General features: G+C 47.8%; 1 protein-coding gene across 1 annotated transcript in view; it reads left to right on the top strand.

Moving 5' to 3' along the window:
* The first annotated feature begins 7,531 nt into the window (after positions 1-7,531).
* Positions 7,532-20,447, top strand: part of Tmcc3 (transmembrane and coiled-coil domain family 3) — a 73,260-nt gene continuing 60,344 nt past the window's right edge. Inside the window, 1 exon segment of the mRNA XM_028880252.2 lies at positions 7,532-7,754. Within this exon segment, the coding sequence (XP_028736085.1) occupies positions 7,677-7,754 (78 nt within the window). The 5' untranslated portion in view covers positions 7,532-7,676.

Below are 20,447 nucleotides of genomic sequence, written 5' to 3'. Positions count from 1 at the left end.
CTTTGGGGGAATTCTTCATTCTCATCCTTGTTAGATCCACGGTTCTGTTAATATTTTTTCCATCTTTTCATCTTCACAAGGCCGTTCACAAAGCAACAGTTTCAGACTCTGATGAGGTAAAATGCATTTTTGTTCTTGTTAACATAGCCTCAGGTCTGCACGCAGGCAGAAGTTGGAGCAGAGCTCCAGAACCTCTGAAGGCTGCCTGTAGAATCTCCTTTGATAGTAATGGCTCTTGGGAATCTGCAACATGAAATCATTGTGTTTGCTTTAACAAGCACTGGGAATATTGGGAGGCGAGTCTCTAGCCTGCTGAGTTCGTTTCAGTCTTCCTGCTTTGCTGTGTGTGTTTCCTTTTGTTTTCTGCTATTCCACCTGATGTTGCCAAGTGGAAGTTGTGGGCTTCTGTGCCAGATCATTGCTGATTGCAAATAAATGCCGGAAATTGTTTCCTTATAGTCATATGGAATATGCTATATCAGAAACTAACTGTAAGAGTGATCCTTTGCAGTTGGCAATAAACCAGGTAATTAAAATTGGAGCTTATTGCTTGTAATAGGCCAGGCAGGTTTGGGGCCCCCAAAAAACATTTTCAAATTTTCCTATGAGCTATATATAGGATCACAATGTATTTGCTTTGAGCTATTTGAATAAACTTCTAAAATCTGAGTTATTCTTCCTTTTGCTCTCTCTATCTCTAAACCTTAAGGAGGACGAGCTCTGGTTTTAGTTTGATAAATCTCTTCCCCAAAGGGGATACTTTCTGTGTACTTTAATTAAAGTGGGAGATGAAAAGGAGTAACATTTTCCTTCATAAGAGGCTTGCTTTTTCTCTAACAAATCAGACTTCAGGTACTGCAAGACTGAGACAGCCTGAGAGGTATGAATCATGAGAAGACCGTATCCTTTCTTGATCCTACCTCTGTGTCCAGAACGTGACAACCTTGGCCCCCCACAGTGAGTCTGGGGGAGAGGAGCCTGTCTCCTCAGACTAGATAGGATGCCCCTTCATGATATCCTTCTCCTTTTACACTCCAAAGATCAATAACAGTGCCTGTCACACACGACAAAGGTGCTCAACAAAATAATTAGAAATTCGGAACTTCAGTAACTACTTGGTATTTTGCAATTAATAACATTCTTTGTTCAGATAATTTTGTTTTCTCATCCTTCTGAGGATCTTTTTGCTTATTCCTTGGTTGTTTCTTAAAACCCTGCTGTCTATAAAATAAGTAGATACTGAAAAACTGTCGGATTCATCCATCCATCTGTCATCCATCCATCCATTCATCCATCCATCCACCCATCCACCCACCCACCCACCCATCCACCCACCTACCCACTAAGCATGTCTTGAATACTGTGTTAAGAACTGTCAGGAGTAGACACACTTATCTGGAAGAAGGCATAGTCTTTTCCATCTGGTAAACTAGAACTTGAGGAGGGGAATAGAAGTCATCTCCTGAAATATTTAAATAATATAAGACACTGTAGCTTTCACAATTCAAATCAGTACAGGCAATAATTAAACCGGTCATGGGAGGCCACCTCATACAGGCCACCCAAAAAAGCCCCAGCAATGGAGTAGCTGAGACTACTCCATGTCCCTACCTGCGTTCTGTGTCCGCGTGTCCTCCACCCACAGACCTTGCTTTCTCTCAAGCAGATGCCCTTCTCTCCTTCTTTCTGCCCACACTCAACACTGAAGGCTGTATTGTTCAGGATTCTTTAGGTTCTATGAGGCAGGGACCTAAGCAAAAAGAGGAGCGCACTGCTCCGCAATTCTGGAAAGAAGGTCTAGGCATGGCTAGGGTGGCGGAGCCACTGTCAGGATGGCCGCCAGCAGCCTCTTACCCACCTGTCTGAACAGACCACTTCTGGCTGGCCAGCTGGATGTGATGGCGGTGTTTACACCAGCTCCCGATAAGGTCTTGGGAGATTTGGCAGTTTGGATTTGGATCTCTTGGAACCTAGTCACCATGTAAAGGAATCTAACCAGCCTCATGCAGAGAGGTCATTGTTGTAAGAGACTGTATATGTATATGTATATATATATATATATATATATATATATATATATATATATATATATGTAAAAACTGGGATAGGGGTTTGGCCAGCCCTCGCTTCCCCCCACACTCACCTGATGCAGATGGAGCTACCTCGAACCTTCTAGTCCCAGCAATGCCACAGGGAACTGAGGAAAGCCACCTCCCCAGGAGGGCTGGCCAAACCGCACTTGTGAACCAATGAAAGGCAGTTATCATCTCGGGCCAGTCCTTCCAGAGCAGTTTGTCACCCGGCAGAAGGGGATGGGAAAGGCAGCCTCTGGTACTCCATCAAGCCAATGAGGAGCCTTCTTCCAGGCCCTGGCTCTCCTTGTTCAGGGAGGGTGCTTGTGTCTGTGAAGTAGCAAGAACGTTCATCATGGCAACGGCTTATACTTACCCAGTTTAGCCATATCCACTGAAGGTGAGTTTCTCCCCGCCTCCCCAGGGCCAGCCAGTCTCATGGGTGACTCTGATTGGTTGTGGCTAAGTCATGTGACCCTATGGAGCCTGCCTCACCTAAACCATTCCTCTCCTTAGGTGCTGGTATTGCCTCCAAAGGAAGGGATGGTCTATTTTCTCTTTGGGTCTTCCCCCCCAGAGGAAAGCCAGATGGTAATGAATACTACTTGTTCTCTTCCTTTCCTCTTTCTTTTTTTCCTGGGGAGCTTGCTATTGTGCTATCTAATTTATATATTTAAAAAGAAATATTTTGTATGAGTGCCCAGCAGAACAGCTCGTGGGCAACTGGCTTATGAAATAAACCTAAAGGATCTTAATAAACAAACAAACCAACAAACAAATAAATAAATAACATGTTCTGTCGACTGAGATGTGAGTGAGCCAGATAGTTTTGTTTTTGTTTTTTCGAGACAGGGTTTCTCTGTGTAATTTTGGTGCCTGCCCTGGATCCCAATCTGTGGACCAGGCTGGCCTCGAACTCACAGAGATCCGCCTGGCTCTGCCTCCTGAGTGCTGGGATTAAAGGCGTCCACCACCGCTGCCCAGCTGAGCCAGATAGTTTTGATTCATCTTTCTCAATAAGAGTCAACATTCCATCATGGACCTCTGAGGAACACCAACCTGGACATAGAAATCAAAATTAGATGCCTGCTAGAGCTCAGACCAAGACCCCTCTGTGGCTTGTCACAGTATACTGGACTCTCTAAATGCACACACACACACACAGACACACACACACACACACACACACAGAGACAAACAGACAGACAGACAGACAGACAGACAGACACACACACACACACACACACACACACAGCCTACATACGTACTTCTTATAGTTCTAAGTAGCTGGGGGGACAAGTCCAGGATCAGATGGCAGATGATGATGAGGAGAAAAACCCACAGATGATCCGTTAGGTTTTTTAGAAGGATCTTTGAAAGATTAGTTTGGCATGATGACTTATAATAACTTGACAGTAATGGACCATCAGTCAAGCTTTATTATCTGCAAAGTGTGACTAAGGCTTATTGGAGAAGGTACTAGTGACTTGAATTCCAAGCTTAGGGATAAAACTGTCACTTTTTTTTTTTTTTTTTTTTGAGAGGGTCTTTCTGCATAGCTCTGACTGTCCTGGATCTCACTCCATAGACCAAGCTGGCCTCAAACTCACAGAGATCCGCCTGCCTCTGCCTCCTGAGTGCTAGGATTAAAGGTGTGCATCACAATGCCTGGCTACTGCCCTTAAATTTTTAATATTGAAAGTGTGTGTGTGTGTGTGTGTGTGTGTGTGTGTGTGTGTGTGTGTGGTGTGTGTGTGTGTGGTATGTGTGTGTGTGTATGTGTGTGTGTGTGTATACAGATAGTCACTTGTTAGAGAAAGTAGAGTGTTATACCACCTCTTCGTCTCCCCATCAGGAACTACCCTGAAAGTTAGGTTTACATTGTTGGTGTGTTTCTCAATGATTTTCATGGAATAACTTTGTTTTCTTAAAGAAATAAGTTGTTTGTTTCCCTATACTTTAATTTTTAGTATTTTTAATCTCTGTATGTTGAACACAGAATGCTTGCAGGATTCTGTGCCTTGCTTTTTTGTTTCCCAGGATTGTTTGTGAAATTCACCCAAATTGTTTTTTTTTTTTTTTAAGCAGGGGTTTGGTTTGTGATTCATGTCCTCTCTTTACTATTGCTTTTCATAGATGGAAGCATGTTTTTCATGCTGTTAAATATTTATGGTTTATGCTTTTAGGAACCTACTTTTTATGACTTGAGATAAAAATGATCTCCAATTGTCTTTTGAGGGATTGAAGTTTTTTCCTTTGTCTTTAAAAAATAATTTTACATTTATTTATGTGTGTGTGTGTGTGTGTGTGTGTGTGTGTGTGTTTCTTGCTGTGAAGAGACACCATGACTACAGCAACTCTTTTTTTTTTTTTAAAAGTTTTTTTCGAGACAGGGTTTCTCTGTGTAGCTTTGGAGACTGTCCTGGAACTCACTCTGTAGACCAGGCTGGCCTTGAACTCACAGAGATCCGCCTGCCTCTGCCTCCTGAGTGCTGGCATTAAAGACATGCGCCACCAAGTCTGCTGTGTGGCAACTCTTAGAAAGGAAAACATTTAATGGAGGCAGGCATACAGGTTCCGAGGTTTAGTCCTTTATCTTCATTCAGGCAGACATGGTGCTGGAGAGGGAGCTGAGAGTTCTGCATCTCGACCTGCAGGCAGCAACTGTGTTTACACTGGCAGACTTGAGCATATGAGACCTCAAAGCCCGCTCCACGGTGACACACCTCCTCCAGCATCGCCACACCCACTCCAACAAGGCCACACCCACTCCAACAAGGCCACACCCACTCCAACAAGGCCACACCCACTCCAACAAGGCCACACCTACTCCAACAAGGCCACACCTACTCCAACAAGGCCACACCTCCTAATAGTGCCACTCCCTATGGGCCAAGCATTCAAACACAGGCGTCTGTGGGGGCCATACCCATTCAAACCACCTCGGCGTGATGGACACACAGTTGCCAAGGTGCACAGTGTGAGGGCCAGAGGACAGCTTTTGAGATATGGTTCTCTCTGTCCACCATGTGGGTTCCAGGCATTGAATTCTGACCATCTGGCTTGTTGATAAGCGTTTATTCTCCAAGCCTCATGTTTTTGTTTTGATTTGGTTTTTGTTGCTGTTGCTGTTTTTGTTTTTTTTTAATCTTGCCTAGCACTGACTTTTTGTGTATGTTGTGGGGGTGTGGGGGGGTGTCTGTCTTTTCCTCTTTTGTGAAAGGCAAATCATGCCACACAATGTCTTCAAGAATTTCCAAATCTTTTGTCTTCATCTGGGTGAAACTCCAAGTTCTGAAAGTGGCCCGGAAGCCCCTGGAGGATCTCATCCTCTCAGACAGCCCCCTCCCACCTCATCTCCGATGCTTCTGAGGGAACGTGGTCCTCCTTGCTCTTCCTTGAACCCCCATTCAGATGTACCTGCTGTAAGACTCTTGACTGGTTTGTTGTCTGTGTCAATTTCTAAATTCCTACTTATCTTAGTCAGTGTTCCATCGCTGTGAAGAGACACACTGACCATGGCTTATAAAACTCCTAAAAGATTTAATTGGGGCTGGCTTACAGTTTCAGAGTTTTAGTCCATTGCCATCATGGCGGGAAGCATGGCGGCCTGCAGGCAGACATGGTGCTGGAGAAGGAGCTGAGAGTTCTATGTCTAGATCCACAGGCAGCAGGGAGAGAGAGAGACACTGGGCTTGGAATGGACTTGAGAAACCTCAAAGCCCACCCCCAGTGATGCACTTCCTCTAAGAAGACCACACCCCCTAATTATTTCAAATAGTGCCACTCCCTGGGGGCCAAGCCTTCCAATCTTTGAGCCTATGGGTCATTTTCATTCAAACCAACTATACTGTGTTACTGTCTCCCTCACTGCCCAAGTCTCTGCTCAAATACTGGCTTATCACAGAATCTTCTCTGGACATCGTAACTAAAAATCACACACACACACACACACACACACACACACACACACACACACAAATATTTCTATATTATGCTTGGAAGAATTTACCTGAAAATTTCTCTGGGCCTGGTGTAGGGATGTGAGTGAGTGTATGTGAATATGTGTGTAAGTTTTTTAAAATGTCTTTAGGTTTCTGATTCTTCTTAAGTTTTAAGAATTTACTTTACTTTTCGCATAGTTAATATGTGACCACGGGACACACATTTAAGATGCGTATATAATAAAAAAAATGAACAAACAAAAAGCCACCTGTCTTCTAGCTACCCAGGCCTCTGCTGACTTCAGTTCCTTGGTCAATTATTTCTGCAGTTCTTGTTTATCTTGTCAGAAACAAGCCGTGTGTGTGTGTGTGTGTGTGTGTGTGTGTGTGTGTGTGTACCTTTATTCACAGATACATACTGCATTTTTTTTAATGAATGGTAGAACACCATATATTATTCTGCACCTAGCTTTTTTCCCACTTAACTAGAAACGACCCTATGGTTGGGGTCATCACGTGAGTTAGACTTGCCAATGACTCTGCCGGGTGGACATGCCTTGGTTACTTGCTCTCTTTGTGAATGACACACATGGTCGAGCCTGTCCCTTACCTATCAGTTCATCAATGCTTTCCCAGGGCAACCAGACCTCTTAGACTTCCATCCTGCTCCTGGTTCAGGAACCCCAGCAGCTTGCCAAACACCCACAGAACAAAGCTGAACTCCTTCATGTTGAAAGTACAGTCCCACACAGTCTCCATTCTGCTACCTCATACCTCTGAGCCTTGAGGTTTTTTTCCAAAGGAGCACTCCAGTTTTCTCTTGGCCACCCAGGGGATAAACACCTCCTCCCCTCCCTGGAGGCACACTGGGCCTGTGTCGGATCAGCGATTTAAACCCGCCAACCTAGTCTCAGTGTGCTGTCCAGCATAACCAGATCTTGTGCGGTGAATTTGGGGTTAGGCAACTGATACCGAATCCATTACCAATCAGTACTTTTTTCTATTGGATTCCAAATTCCACTGGGACCAGAGAACGCTGAAGTGAAAAGACATGTCCGGACATCAAGGTAGTTTACGACCCAGTGAGTCACACAAGCACAATTAAGCTACACAACACGGTGGAAGTTTGGCTCCGTGGAATCCTAGGTGGGAAGACGCCCCTCCCTCCTGCAATCCTCAGCCCACTGTCCAGGTCCAGGGCGGCTGCCCAGCAAGTGAGCCTGTTGCATGAAGAGTGTACTAAAAGGAAGCCCTTAAGGCAGCCGCCAACCTCCTGTCCTCAAAGCCATCTTCTATCACACTCAAATGGGTCCCCAACCTGTGCCCACGACGACGTCGCTACCCTGAGCAGGGGGTGGGGGTGGCGTGGGAGCGCGTGGGCCCGGGTCGCAGCAGCAGCTGCACCTGGAGCGGGTCTAGGCGCCGCGCGGGGCGCAGGGGCGGGGAGCGGGGAAGGGGCGGAGACTGTCGGCCGCCTCCCCCCAGCGGCGGCGGCGGTGGCGGCGGCGGCGCAGGGCCGCGGGTGTCGGCAAGCAGCTGCAGCCGCCCGCGCCACCCCCTCGGCCGCGGCTCCCGGGCGAGCGAGGGTGAGCCGAGCGCGGCGGGCAGCTGCCACCCGGCGCCGTACTGAACGCAAAGTTGCCCAGTCTAAAGCGCAGACATGCCGGGCAGCGACACGGCGCTCACCGTGGACCGGACCTACTCGGATCCCGGCCGGCACCACCGCTGCAAGAGCCGGGTGAGGGCGCGCACGGGGCGGGCGGGCGCGCGGGGGTGCGAGCCGGTGGGTGGGGAGGGGGCGCGGGTCGAGCCGGGGAGACGCCGAGCCGCGGAACCCATCGCCGGCTTCTCCCGGCCGGGAAAGGTCGGAAGAAACCTACGGCCCGGGGACCCGGGGGCCACCGCTGGAATGGGAGGCTGGCCAGCCGACACTGCCACCCCGGCTCCGCGACGGCGTCTCCCCGCCAGGGAGCGCACGCTGCCGGCCCCCGGGACTCCCAGGGTCTGGCTTGGGGCACCGCCACCTGCGGGGCTCGGCGTGGCTGCTGCATCCCCAGCCTAGCAGTCCCCTGCACCGTGCGCCCCAGACACGCTGCCAATAATAATAATAATAAAATCAAAAGTCCGTTTCGGCTGCGCGGACGCTCCGGAGTTGGGAGCCGTGCAGAGCGGGCGCCTTCGCCGCGCTTTGCAGCGTAATTTGCTGTTGCTGATTTTGGCTGTGAGCGAAAATAGCTCTTCTGAGCAAGCTGTGGAGACCGGCCCTGGAGGGCTTCAGTATCAAGACGGAGGCCGCAGCCCCAGCCCTGGGCCCTCCTGGGGAACACTTTCCCTCCTGGGCAGCTCAAGTGTCCAGGCGAGAGGGGGCTCCCAAATCCCTTCTCCCCTTGGCTGATTCAAGTGCCATTTGAAACGGCATCTCCTCCACTCTGGCAGGGGATACCTGGAGTTGTTCTCTGAGCGTCCCAACTTCTGACTTGTCCAAGGAAGTGGGCATTTCAGTGTCAGCTGCCCTGTATAAAGTAGGTCGAGTTTCTACCCCATCACCTCCAAGATCTATTGACCAGCCAGATCAAAATCGCGGCCATAGGTGACAGGCGTGTGCCGAGGTCCCTCATACAGAATGGGGGTGTGCAGTCATAATTTGAAAGCGCAATCGATTGCCCCAGAAGTGGCACGCTAGCCTTTCTCTCTTCACTTTAGCGCCTCTTAATCAATGTAAGAAAATGATTTTCTCTTTTTTACACAAATTTAATGTGTTTGGTGGAATCGCTCCTGCATCGACCGACTCTTGCCGAGTTTCTTTAAAAGTTTCATAACAAATGTACTAGGCAAGTATTCCAAAAACTCCATTTGGAGAAAAAAAAATAATAATTCGGGTTTTGGTGACCTTGCAGCCAGAAGTGTGTTTGGGAGGGTGACTGCTCATGAACACAACCCACTGAAGGAAAGGTCTTTTTCTAAAGCTTTTGTCCTGGGGGTGGTGGGGGGTAAAGTTAATATTGCAGTTGGCAGGAGAACTTGCAACCTGAAAATAATTTGAGAGCCTAGATTGTCACAACTCGGTGATCTCCGTAAGCAGCAGAGTTAGTAATGTTTCAGGGAGGGTGGTGAGCTTCTTAACAGAACTCATGGGATGAGCTCCCCAAGGTTCAAGCTTTGCTGCCAGCCAGATGGATGGGAACACGGGTGCTCACATTCTTGGGTGGGAAGTGGAAAGGAGCTGAACTGCAGACTGGAGTGTCTTTTCCTCACCACTCCATTCTCAGGAAGTGTCCCAGACCTCGCGTGAAGGGGAATTGCTTATTTTCTTTTAAATGGTGCTTAGGATCGTACTTGTTACATTATCAACGAGATGCCCGATTTGGAAACCCTGTAGTGAAACTGAGTGCGATGCTGCGTGTACTGATTGTTCTACAGTACTAGCCCATTGGGCAGATGAAATCTAGTGAGGACTAGAAGATAATCAGAGGGAAGGGGGCTAGAGCTGAGCAGGCCCAGATCACACACAGTTCAACGCCCATCCCAGAGATCCCAGTTTAGCCTTCTAGACTGTTGGCTTTTAGTTTTTGATTGTTGTTGCGGCTGATGTTTAGGGGTTGTTTTTAAAACAAGGTCTCACTGTGTAGCCCAGGCTGGCCTTGAATCCGTGATCCTCCGGTCTGGCTTCTGAGTGCTGGAATTACAGGCCCGCACTGCCCGGCCTGGTGTTTTTGTTTTCCTGTGGCGATATCAAGGTATCCGGAGAACTAATATAAGAACTTTTCTCTAGTGGGGCTGGTGTAATTTTGCATCCCTCCTCAAGGCTGCAATAAGTCTGATTCTAATGAAGGCACAACCAAAGCAATTTTGCTGTTGCAGAAAGTACCACCCCACTAGGTGATCTAGCTGCTCCTCTGCGGAACTCAGTTGGACGTAGCTATAAAAAAAGCATCTTCCCCTTAACACCCAGAGAAGTAAGCTGTGCAAAAAGACAACACCAAATGGCATCAGGGCTTAATTTCTTGATGTTCCTCTCTCTCTCTCTCCTTGGAAATAAACTAGGATTTAAAAAGAATCCCTGTAGCCCTGTCTCCTCTGGCAAACTAGCTTTCTTTTAAAATGCTGATAATTACTGGGGTGGATGTGTGGAGGTGACTAACCCTTCAGGAATCTGTAGTTTCCTCCCAAGAACACCTTGTTGATTAACAAATGGTCATTTAAAAGATTCAAAATCTTTTACCCATCGAGGCTAGAAGAACATACACACACTGATACTGGGCTTTCTTAAGCCTTTGAGACTAATACTACAGAGGTCTGTTTTTACAGCCAGGGAGACTAAGCTACATAACCCTCCCCCCTTCCAAAAATGTGGTATAACTAATGACGTTTCTGGTTGTCGCTAAGTTAAAAAGTCAGAGTCACTCACATTTTTAAAACTTCTTTTTTTTAAAAAAAAAAAAAAAAAAACTCAAAAACTGATGCTTCTTAACTTGACAGACGTAACTAACACCTTTCCACTTTGAAAGAAAGAGCATGCGTAATTAGAGCCTGCATTTGTATTCCGTGTGTGTGTCCTAGATCGTCCAAGCCTATATATTAATATTATAGGCGTTCTGCCTTCCGCACCTGAACTGGTTTTCGGCGATTATGAGTGAGTCCAGTTCTTGTTTTGTTTCGTGAGTTGCTTCTCACTTTCAGTGTTCCCCAATGCCACCTCTTCAGCCACTGGCTGCAGCCGTGAACTTCTGGGGCAGACACAGTTCCCACCTGGGTGATGACCAGGGCAAGGCCCTTGACAGCTTTCAGAGACTCCAGTCTCCACTGTATGGAACAGGTCAGTCAGTCCATTCTTCACCTAGCGACTATGACTCTTAAATAAGAATTTCCCACCGGACGGTGGTGGCGCACACCTTTAATCCCAGCACACGGGAGGCAGAGGCAAGCGGATCTCTGTGAGTTCAAGGCCAGCCTGGTCTACAGAGTGAGATCCAGGACAGGCTCCAAAGCTACACAGAGAAACCCTGTCTCGAAAAACAATAACAACAACAACAACAACAGAATTTCTTGTTTGTTTTTTACATGAAGAGTTATGTGATCCAAATGTTACTGTTTTCATCTGTATGTAAAAGGATTTTTCTTTTTCTTGCCATTTGGCGTTATTCTCTTTCTGTTCCCTGTGACACTGCCAGCCACTGGGCTTTCTTTATCTTCTCTGCGGTTGCCGGTGAGCCACTTAGGACCTCCAAGGAAGGACCAGAATGTTTTTCCTCCAGACTGACCTTCATTGCGCTTACCCCCACTCTGGTGTGGATGGCTACTCTGGGACTTGGACCCTGTAATCATTCTGCGCCACAGTAGGGATCTTCTAAGGCATGGACGCAGTCATGCCTATAAAATGCGAGGCGCATAATAAGAACCCAGTAGGTGGTAAGCTTACTTCGCTTATTTATTTGTGTACTTATACAATGTTAGCAGGAGGGTCCATAAGCTCGGAAATGGAAAAAGACTCCTAATTTTGTGACAAACCCTCACGGAGCATCTTTTGTGCCCACCAGCTGTGGTCCTGGGCATCCGGTTAACAGTCTGGGCTCTCTGGTAGCTTGCTTGCTGCCCTGAGTATATCTTCCTTATACCGTGGCCCGCGGCGATATAGCCTTCTCTTTCACAGATGGAATTGGTCCTAATAAACACAAAGGTATCGGACATCTAAAGGAAACCTGTGTGGGGCCTGAAGGCCACCTGTCACGTATTTTGAAGGGCTCTGCAGATTGGAAACATTCCCAGTGGGTGATGAGTAATGGCCAGAGGCTGCCAGGGTGTCGTGGCCCCTCCCACAGTGGAGTTGATTGCCTGTGCTCTTCCCGGGCAGGAAGTAGGACAGATAGAAGCAGACTTTTGTAGGTGCCACTGACCCAGGGAGGTGACAGACTGAGCAGTTTACGAGGACTGTTTTAACCAGTGAGTTCTTTCATTCTCGAGTTCAGCAAAGAGACTGAGGGATGGTGAGTGTCTGGAGTCAGGATGTGTATACGTTAGGAGGGGGCAGGTTGATGGCACCTGTGTTTTTTGTTTTTTGTTTTTGTTTTTGTTTTTGTTTTTGTTTTTGAGCTATGCTTTCCGCAGGCTCACTGGCTCGCCCTTAGAGAAGAAAGGCTTGCCAGCCTCCATCCAGTAGCAGCAGCTCACACATGCCTGTCACATCCGCTGCACAGCACCATGACAGCTGCTACCAAGTTGGATCTCGGAATATGTTTTCCTTTAGACACTTCCTGAATTCCTCCCGGAGCCAAAGCCCAGAGTCTCGGATGAAAATTACCCACATCTCCAGGAGAAGCTGCAGTGTTTTTAGCCTCACTGTTTCTTAATTGTGTTTTTGTGTTTTCAGTGGAGGGGGTGGTGAGAGAAAAGGAAGAGAGAGCTATGAATCACTGTACCGTGAATCAGAATTAGGACTTTTCATTCCCTCTAAAAGGAACATCAGGATACAGGCCAGGCGCATCATCTAGCCACTGCGTGGATGTGGAAGGGGTTCGAGTTGAAGGGAAACAGTGGACTTGTTGAGCATTTTTCTTCAAGGAGGAAAAAACATGCGTGAAAAGAACGTAGTAACAACAATAGCTAGTGTCTACTGATGGCTTCATAGACACCAGAACTAAGTGTTTCAGTTTTAAGCTCTCCCTAATCCTCTAACTGGAGGAGCTTGTTCTTAAGTACTTTCCTGGTGGCCCCTGGGGTGAGTGCAGCTTGGTCCTGATAAACCCAATCAATGTGTTAAGCAGCTCAGTCTTGATGGACTATTTGGCGGCTTTGGGACAGATGTGTATGACGCCTCCTCACTTGTGTGTTCCAGAATTTTATGACATACTCCTTTCTAGTTTAGTCTTTTGTACCGAGTCCTATATTCCAAGTAAACATTTTTTGTTCTGTTTTTGGCTGTCCTGGAACTCGCTGTGTAGACCAGGCTGGCCTCGAACTCACAGAGATCCGCCTGGCTCTGCCTCCCGAGTGCTTGGATTAAAGGCGTGCGCCACCACCGCCACTCAGCTCCAAGTAAACTTTTGAGTGAATGATATGGAACGAAAATTGGTAGACTACTTCTTATGATGCCGAGGCTACGAATTTTGTTTAGGAGTTTGGAGATGTCTTAAAGGGCATAAAGTAAGATCATGGTTTAAGATCACGAGAGCGGGTCTGGAGAGATGCCTCAGAGGTTAAGAGCACTGGCTGCTCTTTCGGGGACTCTGGTCTGAGTCCCAGCACCCTCATGGCAGCTCACAACCACCTGTAACTCCGGTTCCAGGGGATTTGACACCCTCTTCTGGCTTCCAAGGACACTGCACACATGTGTGGCACAAACATGCATGCAGGCAAAACACCCATACCGAATACACACACACACACACACACACACACACACACACACACACACAAATAAATAAATAAATATATATATTTATTTAATAAGGGAACTGCATTTTAGCCTGATACTTGATCTTCAGAGGGTGGCCACTGACGTGCTTGGTGAAAAGTGGTTGTTCCTGTGAACATGGAGTTCAGAAGGTGCCTGCAAATCTGTGGTTCCTGACTGGGGAGTATGGTCACCCCTGTTCTTTGCGCCGTACATTTGGTCGCCAGGCAATCTTCTGGGAAGTCCCTCGGAACGAGTCACCTCCTCTTGTGTTTTCCTCACCACACTTTGGGGAAGCATACTAGAGTGGTTCTGGCTGCTGGTTCTGGGGTCTCCACCTTGGTGGAACCTCCACAGTGTACCCCGTGGGCGTGTTCCCCAAGTTACCGTTTTACGGAAGCTGCTGGGGTACTTCCCTTGGGAACTGTGGCGTAAATGAGATGCTCCAGCAGGAACCAGCAGCATCCGGTCCAAGAACCGCTAGGTGATCAGTGAGTGCTAGGGTGGAGAGAGCTGGCCACGAAACAGTCAGTAGCAGCTACAGCTGACCGTGGCTTGGGGAACCGCCTCTGTGTGGAGGCCACAGGTGGGATTTCCAGCACTTTGCACACTCTGCAGAGGCCGGATCTTTTCCATGATGGCTCCTGGAAATGCATTGCATTTGGGGTCGGTCCTCTCATGCCTCAGCTCTAAGGGTGTGTGAGGCGCTTGATGAAGGGCCATTTAGATTAGCTGGGACCCAGTGACCGCACTGGGACCTTTATGGGGTCCTTTACTTTGGTGTAGCCCATACTTCTTATATGGTGCAAGGTTGGGAGTTTAGACTCCAAGGTTCACCATGTTAGAGCTTGAAGAGAACCCATATAAATTATATATGTGTGTAATATACATATGTGTGTGTGTATGTGTGTGTATATATATATATATATATATATATATATATATATATATATATATATATATATATATATATATAACTTTGTGCTGGGGATTGAATTTAGGGCTTTGTGTATGCTCTGCCATTGACATACACAACCCAGGACCCTGGAAGGGAATTTAGACATTAATTCCAGACCATTCCATTCTCAGAAGTAGAAAAGTATGTCACTCAAACTATAACCAGTAAAATTATATAACTAATACAGACTGGGACTCACTACCATTTCCCATCTGTTTTCTTGATAGGGAATCCCTTAAAAAATAATTGCTTTAAAGTGTATATGTATATTTAAAACAAATATATTTCAAATATATATATTTTTTGGTTTTATGAGACAGGATTTATCTGTGTAGCTTTTGGAGCCTGTCCTGGAACTCGCTCTGTAGACCAGGCTGGCCTCGAACTCACAGAGATCTGATCCATCTGCTTCTGTCTCCCAAGTGCTGGGATTAAAGGCATCCACCATTGCCTGGCTCAAGTTATATATTTTAATTAATTATATTAATTAAATGTAATTAATATATTTATATATTATTTATAATGTATTGTATAATCAATACAATTAATTATAATATATTAATTAATATATATTTTTAACAGGTCTTTCTCTGTTTGTAAACGCACCCCCACACCCCACACCAACACCCCGACACCCCACACACCCACACCCACACCAAACACACCCACCCCACACTCCACACCCCCACCCCCACCACCACACCCCCACACCCCACACCAAACACCCCCACACCCCACACCCCCACACCCACACCACACTATCACACCTCACACTCCCACCCCCACACCACATCCCACACCCCCACACTCACACCCACACCCCCACACCCCACACCCCACACCCCACACCCCACACCCACACCCCACACCACCCCACCCCACCCCACACCCCCACACCACCACCCCACTATCACACCCCCACACCCACACACCCCACACCCCCACACCACCACACCCACACCACCACACTATCACACTCACACTCCCACCCCCACATACCACACTCACACACCCCACACCACCACACCCCACACCCCCACACCACCACCCCACACCACCACACTATCACACCTCACACTCCCACCCCCACATACCACACTCACACACCCCACACCACCACACCCCACACCCCCACACCCCACACCCCATACCCCACACCCTACACTATCACACCCCACACTCCCACACCCATACCCATACCCCCACACCCCACCCCCACACCCCACACCCCCACACCCCCATACTCCACACACCCCACACCCCACCCCCCCCCCCCACCCCCACACCCATACATGAGCATAGACCCCACCACAAACACAGTTCTCTTCAGTGAAGAATTAGTTGAATGGACTTAAAACCGCAGGACTCTTCTAGGTGACAGTAAGTGTTTGAATGAGTGAGTGTTAGATCAGTACCCTGCTGAGTTTGCTTGCAGTTTCTGGGGGAAGCAGAAGCCGCAGCTAATGCATAGAGAAGAGCCACGTGGCTGCACTGGATTCTCGCCACTTAAGAACCCTCCTTCTTGGGGCCCCTTTCAAGGATCACTGTGTTTTCAATATAAAGTTCTGTGAAATGAGCTCATCCTCATCGTGGCCTTCTGCCAGCTGGGACAGGAAGTGGAGAATGATGCACAGATGCATAAGCCAGCTGGGACAGGAAGTAGGGAATGATGCACAGATGCACAGGCCGTTTAGTGTGCCCTGCATTCTGCAGGCATGCCATTGGAGATCCCTCCCGTCCGAGTACGGTCTCCTCGGAAGCATTGGTTCCGTGAGCCTCCCATCCAGAGAACCTTCTAGCGCCTCCTGTTTCCAGTACACAGACTGAATGTCTGGTGCCTGAAATGCTCCAAAGGTGGTCCGGAGTTTGGGTTTTCTTGTGATTCTGGAATATTTGTGTATACAACATAAAACACCTTGGGCGTGGCAAACAAGTCTAAACTCGAAATTCGTTTAGGTTTCCCACACACCTGTATACACTTCGAAGATCATTTCATGTCGTGTTTGATGTTCCTGTGTTTTGACAGTGACCCTTCACTTAATGTTTAGGTATGGCATTTTCTGCTTCTTGCATCATGTTGGTATTAAAAATTAAGATTTTTAGAGTATTTTTTAATTAGGAACATTCAACCTGCATTTTAACTGTTTTCGCAGCCAAGCCCTAAACCCAAATCGAAACCTTCATCTGGTTCTTGGCTGGGGAATGCATCCCCTGCACCATGGTGAGTGGGGGATGGGCAGAGCATCTAATGGCCTGTTGAGATTGGCACATGCAGTGTCAGCCCACAGTGACCCTCTGAGGGAGAATCTGGGTGACTTCTGCCATGTACACTGACTGGGCCCCAACCTAGCCAGACATTTCTACCTAAGTGCCACACCTCCATGGACCTCCAAGTCTGTTTGTCAGATGTAATTCTCTCTCACTTCCTCTCATTCCCAGTGAATATTTTCCGAGGCGGTCAGTCTCCAGGCCACATTCCTGGCACACTTCCTCAGCCCCTTACTTCCCCCACAGCATCAGAGGGACACTTCTTAAATGCCCACCTACTTCTTCTTTGGCTGGGACACCGCTCTCCCGGCAGGTCTCAAAGGGTGGTTGAGAGTGTGGACTTTAGCTGGGCGGTGGTGGTGCACTTGGGAGGCAGAGCCAGGTGGATCTCTGTGAGTTCAAGGCCAGCCTGGGCTACAGAGTGAGTTCCAGGACAGGCACCAAAACTACACAGAGAAACCCTGTCTCGAAAAACCAAACCAAAAAAAAAAAAAAAAAGAAAGTGTGGACTTGAGTTAAACTGGAATGTCACCCCTACCTACCAACTGTGTGAGCAGCCCCCAGAAGTGGCGTGGCCTTAGAGAACTTTGACAGGTACCGTTCAGTCATTCACGGTCTACCACCTCGTTTCCAGACTTCCATCCTCCCCACACCACCCCCACACAGCTTAATACCGCCCGCACTATTATTGACTTAATATTTCCCAGTCGGCTGACTCTTTAAAAACTTACATTTATGTTAAAAAATATCAATGTGACTCTGCTAGCTAAACGCTGCCTGAACTTGAGGCCCTCGGTCCCAAGAGTGAGTGATGAGCAAGGGTTGGGGCTTTTCTGGGGAGACTCCACCTGCCTTTATCCTGGACTGGATCAGCTGGATTGGGGTGAGGCTTGAAAAAAGAAACCTCCTCACTCCTACCCTGTCATTTAAGGCTTTAGTCGTAGGCCGTCTGAAGGAATTCAGAATCATTAAGGAAAGCTCTAGACTCTGCAGCTGGCCCCTCACCCCTGCCTGAAACATTTAGGGGACATATGACCTAGTAGATCTTAGAGCGCATTTTCCCAACTTAACTCAAATCCAAATTTCAGTGGAACTAAGATGTTGGATTGTTCTCTCTCTCTCTCTTTCTCTCACTCTCTCAATCTCTCTCTCTCTCTCAATCTCTCTCTCTCTCTCTCTCTCTCTCTCTCTCTCTCTCTCTCTCTGTGTGTGTGTGTGTGTGTGTGTGTTTCTTTTTTCCTGTGGCCTTGGTTTGATTGTGTGTTTGTGTTTGTATTACATACACTGACCATCAGTAGTTCAACAAGGTTTCTCAGCTTTACAGTGGAATGAAAGCATACCCAAATAACCATCCTGGTCTCTCTTTTAGCACAGTGTCCAGTAGATTACACGGGCTATTCGGCAGTTTCTTTCAGCATAGGCTTCATGAGATGAGTTCCCCTCCCCGTAGGTATCTGTGAGGGTCATGAGCATGTTCATGTCCCAAGGCTAAGCTGTTTGGAAGGTCTCATGCATTTTTCTGCTGTTTGGAAGGTCCCATGCATTTTTTCTGGCTGTTTGGGAAGGTCCCGTGCATTTTTCTTCTTCCATTGTTTTCAGCTTGCACTGGGGTTATCTGGAGGGAACCCGATGCGGTGTAGTTGGTGAATTACCTCTGTGGACGTGGAGGAAAAATGTCAGCATCCTAAGGTTGGTTTCTAGGGCATGCAAATCGCTTTCGAAGTTGCATCAAACCATCATAAGTGAGAAGCTTCTACATGTATGTTTTCTGTAGTTTTCAGATCCTTTGTGTATCAACAAGGTATAGACCAGTTTCTCTAACTCAGCATAAATGTTACTTGGGGGGAACCAGTTCCACCGTGGTAGGTGGATGGTAGTCTGCCTGGGTGGGAATCCTTGAAGGAGACTGGGAATGTTGTGCCCACTCCTGGCTGTGTGCATCTTCATTATGTTCTCGTTAGTCTTCTAGTGACCCGAGAGATGGAGGCAGGCAGTGGAAGACCTTCTGCTAAGGAGCAGAACTCCCAGGAGATACATATCTTTAGGATGTTCAGAGAGCACACTCAGATTGTGGGGCATGGGGAAATTCTAAGTTGTGTGGGTTTTTTTTTTTCCTTTGAAGTAAGATGGAACATAATTATGCTGTGTGTGTTGAGTTGGAATGTGAGGCAGTTAAGTGATTCCTAGAGCTGCAGCCCCTGACAAATGTGTGGTCCAGAAATCATGCTCTAACTGTAAGCCATGCTGTAGCACGTAAAACGTTTGACATCAGTGTTTGCAACTGTATTTGAGGTCAAAAGTCTCTGTCTGCCTCATAAGACTATTCTGATCATCGTGAAGGCCCCAACTTGACTTCAGAGAGGCAGCAATGTACTATTTTAATCTCACTAATTGGAACAGGTGGCCTCTGTTTGCGACTGAATCACTGGTTGGCACGGGTTTCCATTTATCTGACAATATGAGGCCCATTCAGTAAGAGCTGATGATTGTTTTGGCATCGGGCATGGTGCTGGCGAGGCCCAGTGAAAAAGCGCGGAGGACTCGGAGGAGACAGAAAGAAGGCTACGGCCACATGCGCTACTGCGTGTACTTCAGGGTCTCCATGTGAAGCTCCATGCTCTCGGAGGGCCGTGGCTCTGCGTAGCATGGGCAGGTGCTGGCGTGGGGTGCTCGCACATGTTCCTCAAGATGAGGAGAAGTGCTCCTGTGCAGCCTTGGACTCTCCCTGACGAGTTGGCTCGCTTCGGGAGGACCTTGTGTTTTGATGCATGCCCGCTCGTCTTCAGGCACAGGGAAGGGGCAGGCCCTGGGTGGCTCTCCTTACTATAGGAGCTCGAGCAGAAACCTCTTAAGGCACTTCTAATGAAAGCAGAGATGGCCTGGGATTATGGCGTTCTCCAACTTTATCCTTATAGCAAGGATGTGTAGTAGGCATTGCATCACCGTGCTAAAATGCATGACATTAACAACTTAAAAGATGGGAAGGTTGATTTTGCTCAGTTTGAGACGTTTCAGTCTGATGCATTTGGTTCTGGGCTTATTGTGAGGCAGAACATCGTGTCGGTGGGAATATGTGGCAGAGAGTACTCACTTCATGGTGGCCATTAAGTGAAACAGAAGGAGGGACTAGGGACCAGGGACCGTCTCCCAGAACATGTTTCCAGTAACTTCTGCCAGCCAGACTGGTCCTCCTGAAGCAGCCATTCTCAACCTGTGGGTTGTGACCCCTTGGGGTCGAAGGACCCTTTCACAGGTCACCTAAGACCTTTGGAAAACACAGATATCTACATTACGACTCATAAGAGTAGCAAAATTTCAGTTGTGACGTAGCAACGAAAATAATTTTATGGTTGGGGGTCACCACAACATGAGGAACTGTATTGAAGGGTCGCAACATTAGGAAGGTTGAGAACCCCTGTCCTAAAGGTTCCAGACTCTCCCCAAATAGTCCCACCAGCTAGGGTGCCAAGCATTTATTTAACAGTGAGGGAACATTGGATATTCAAACTGCAATAGTATGTGTTCATCGTGTCTTGTCGGTGTATGGCACAGAATCCCAGCTTCTTAACCCGATACCCAGAGTCTCTCAAATCACTGCAGTCCTTCACCAGGTCCTGCACTTGGCTCTGATTCCTTTCAGAGTGTCCTGCCAGCTCCCCCACGCTTGTGGACACCCATCCCGTACTATCTAGGGATGTGGCTGTGTCCTCTTCACCTGGGCGCGGAGGCTGGCACACGGATGAGACTGTAAGTGTTGAATGAGGGAGTACAGATGGTGTGTTGGGGACTGGGAAGGCGGAGAAGCACGTGCTGAT

The sequence above is a fragment of the Peromyscus leucopus genome, chromosome 18, assembly GCF_004664715.2.
Source record: "Peromyscus leucopus breed LL Stock chromosome 18, UCI_PerLeu_2.1, whole genome shotgun sequence".
Lineage (NCBI taxonomy): Eukaryota > Metazoa > Chordata > Mammalia > Rodentia > Cricetidae > Peromyscus > Peromyscus leucopus.
The sequence above is the reverse complement of the archived record's forward strand: the minus strand, read 5'-3'. Positions and strand labels throughout refer to the sequence as shown.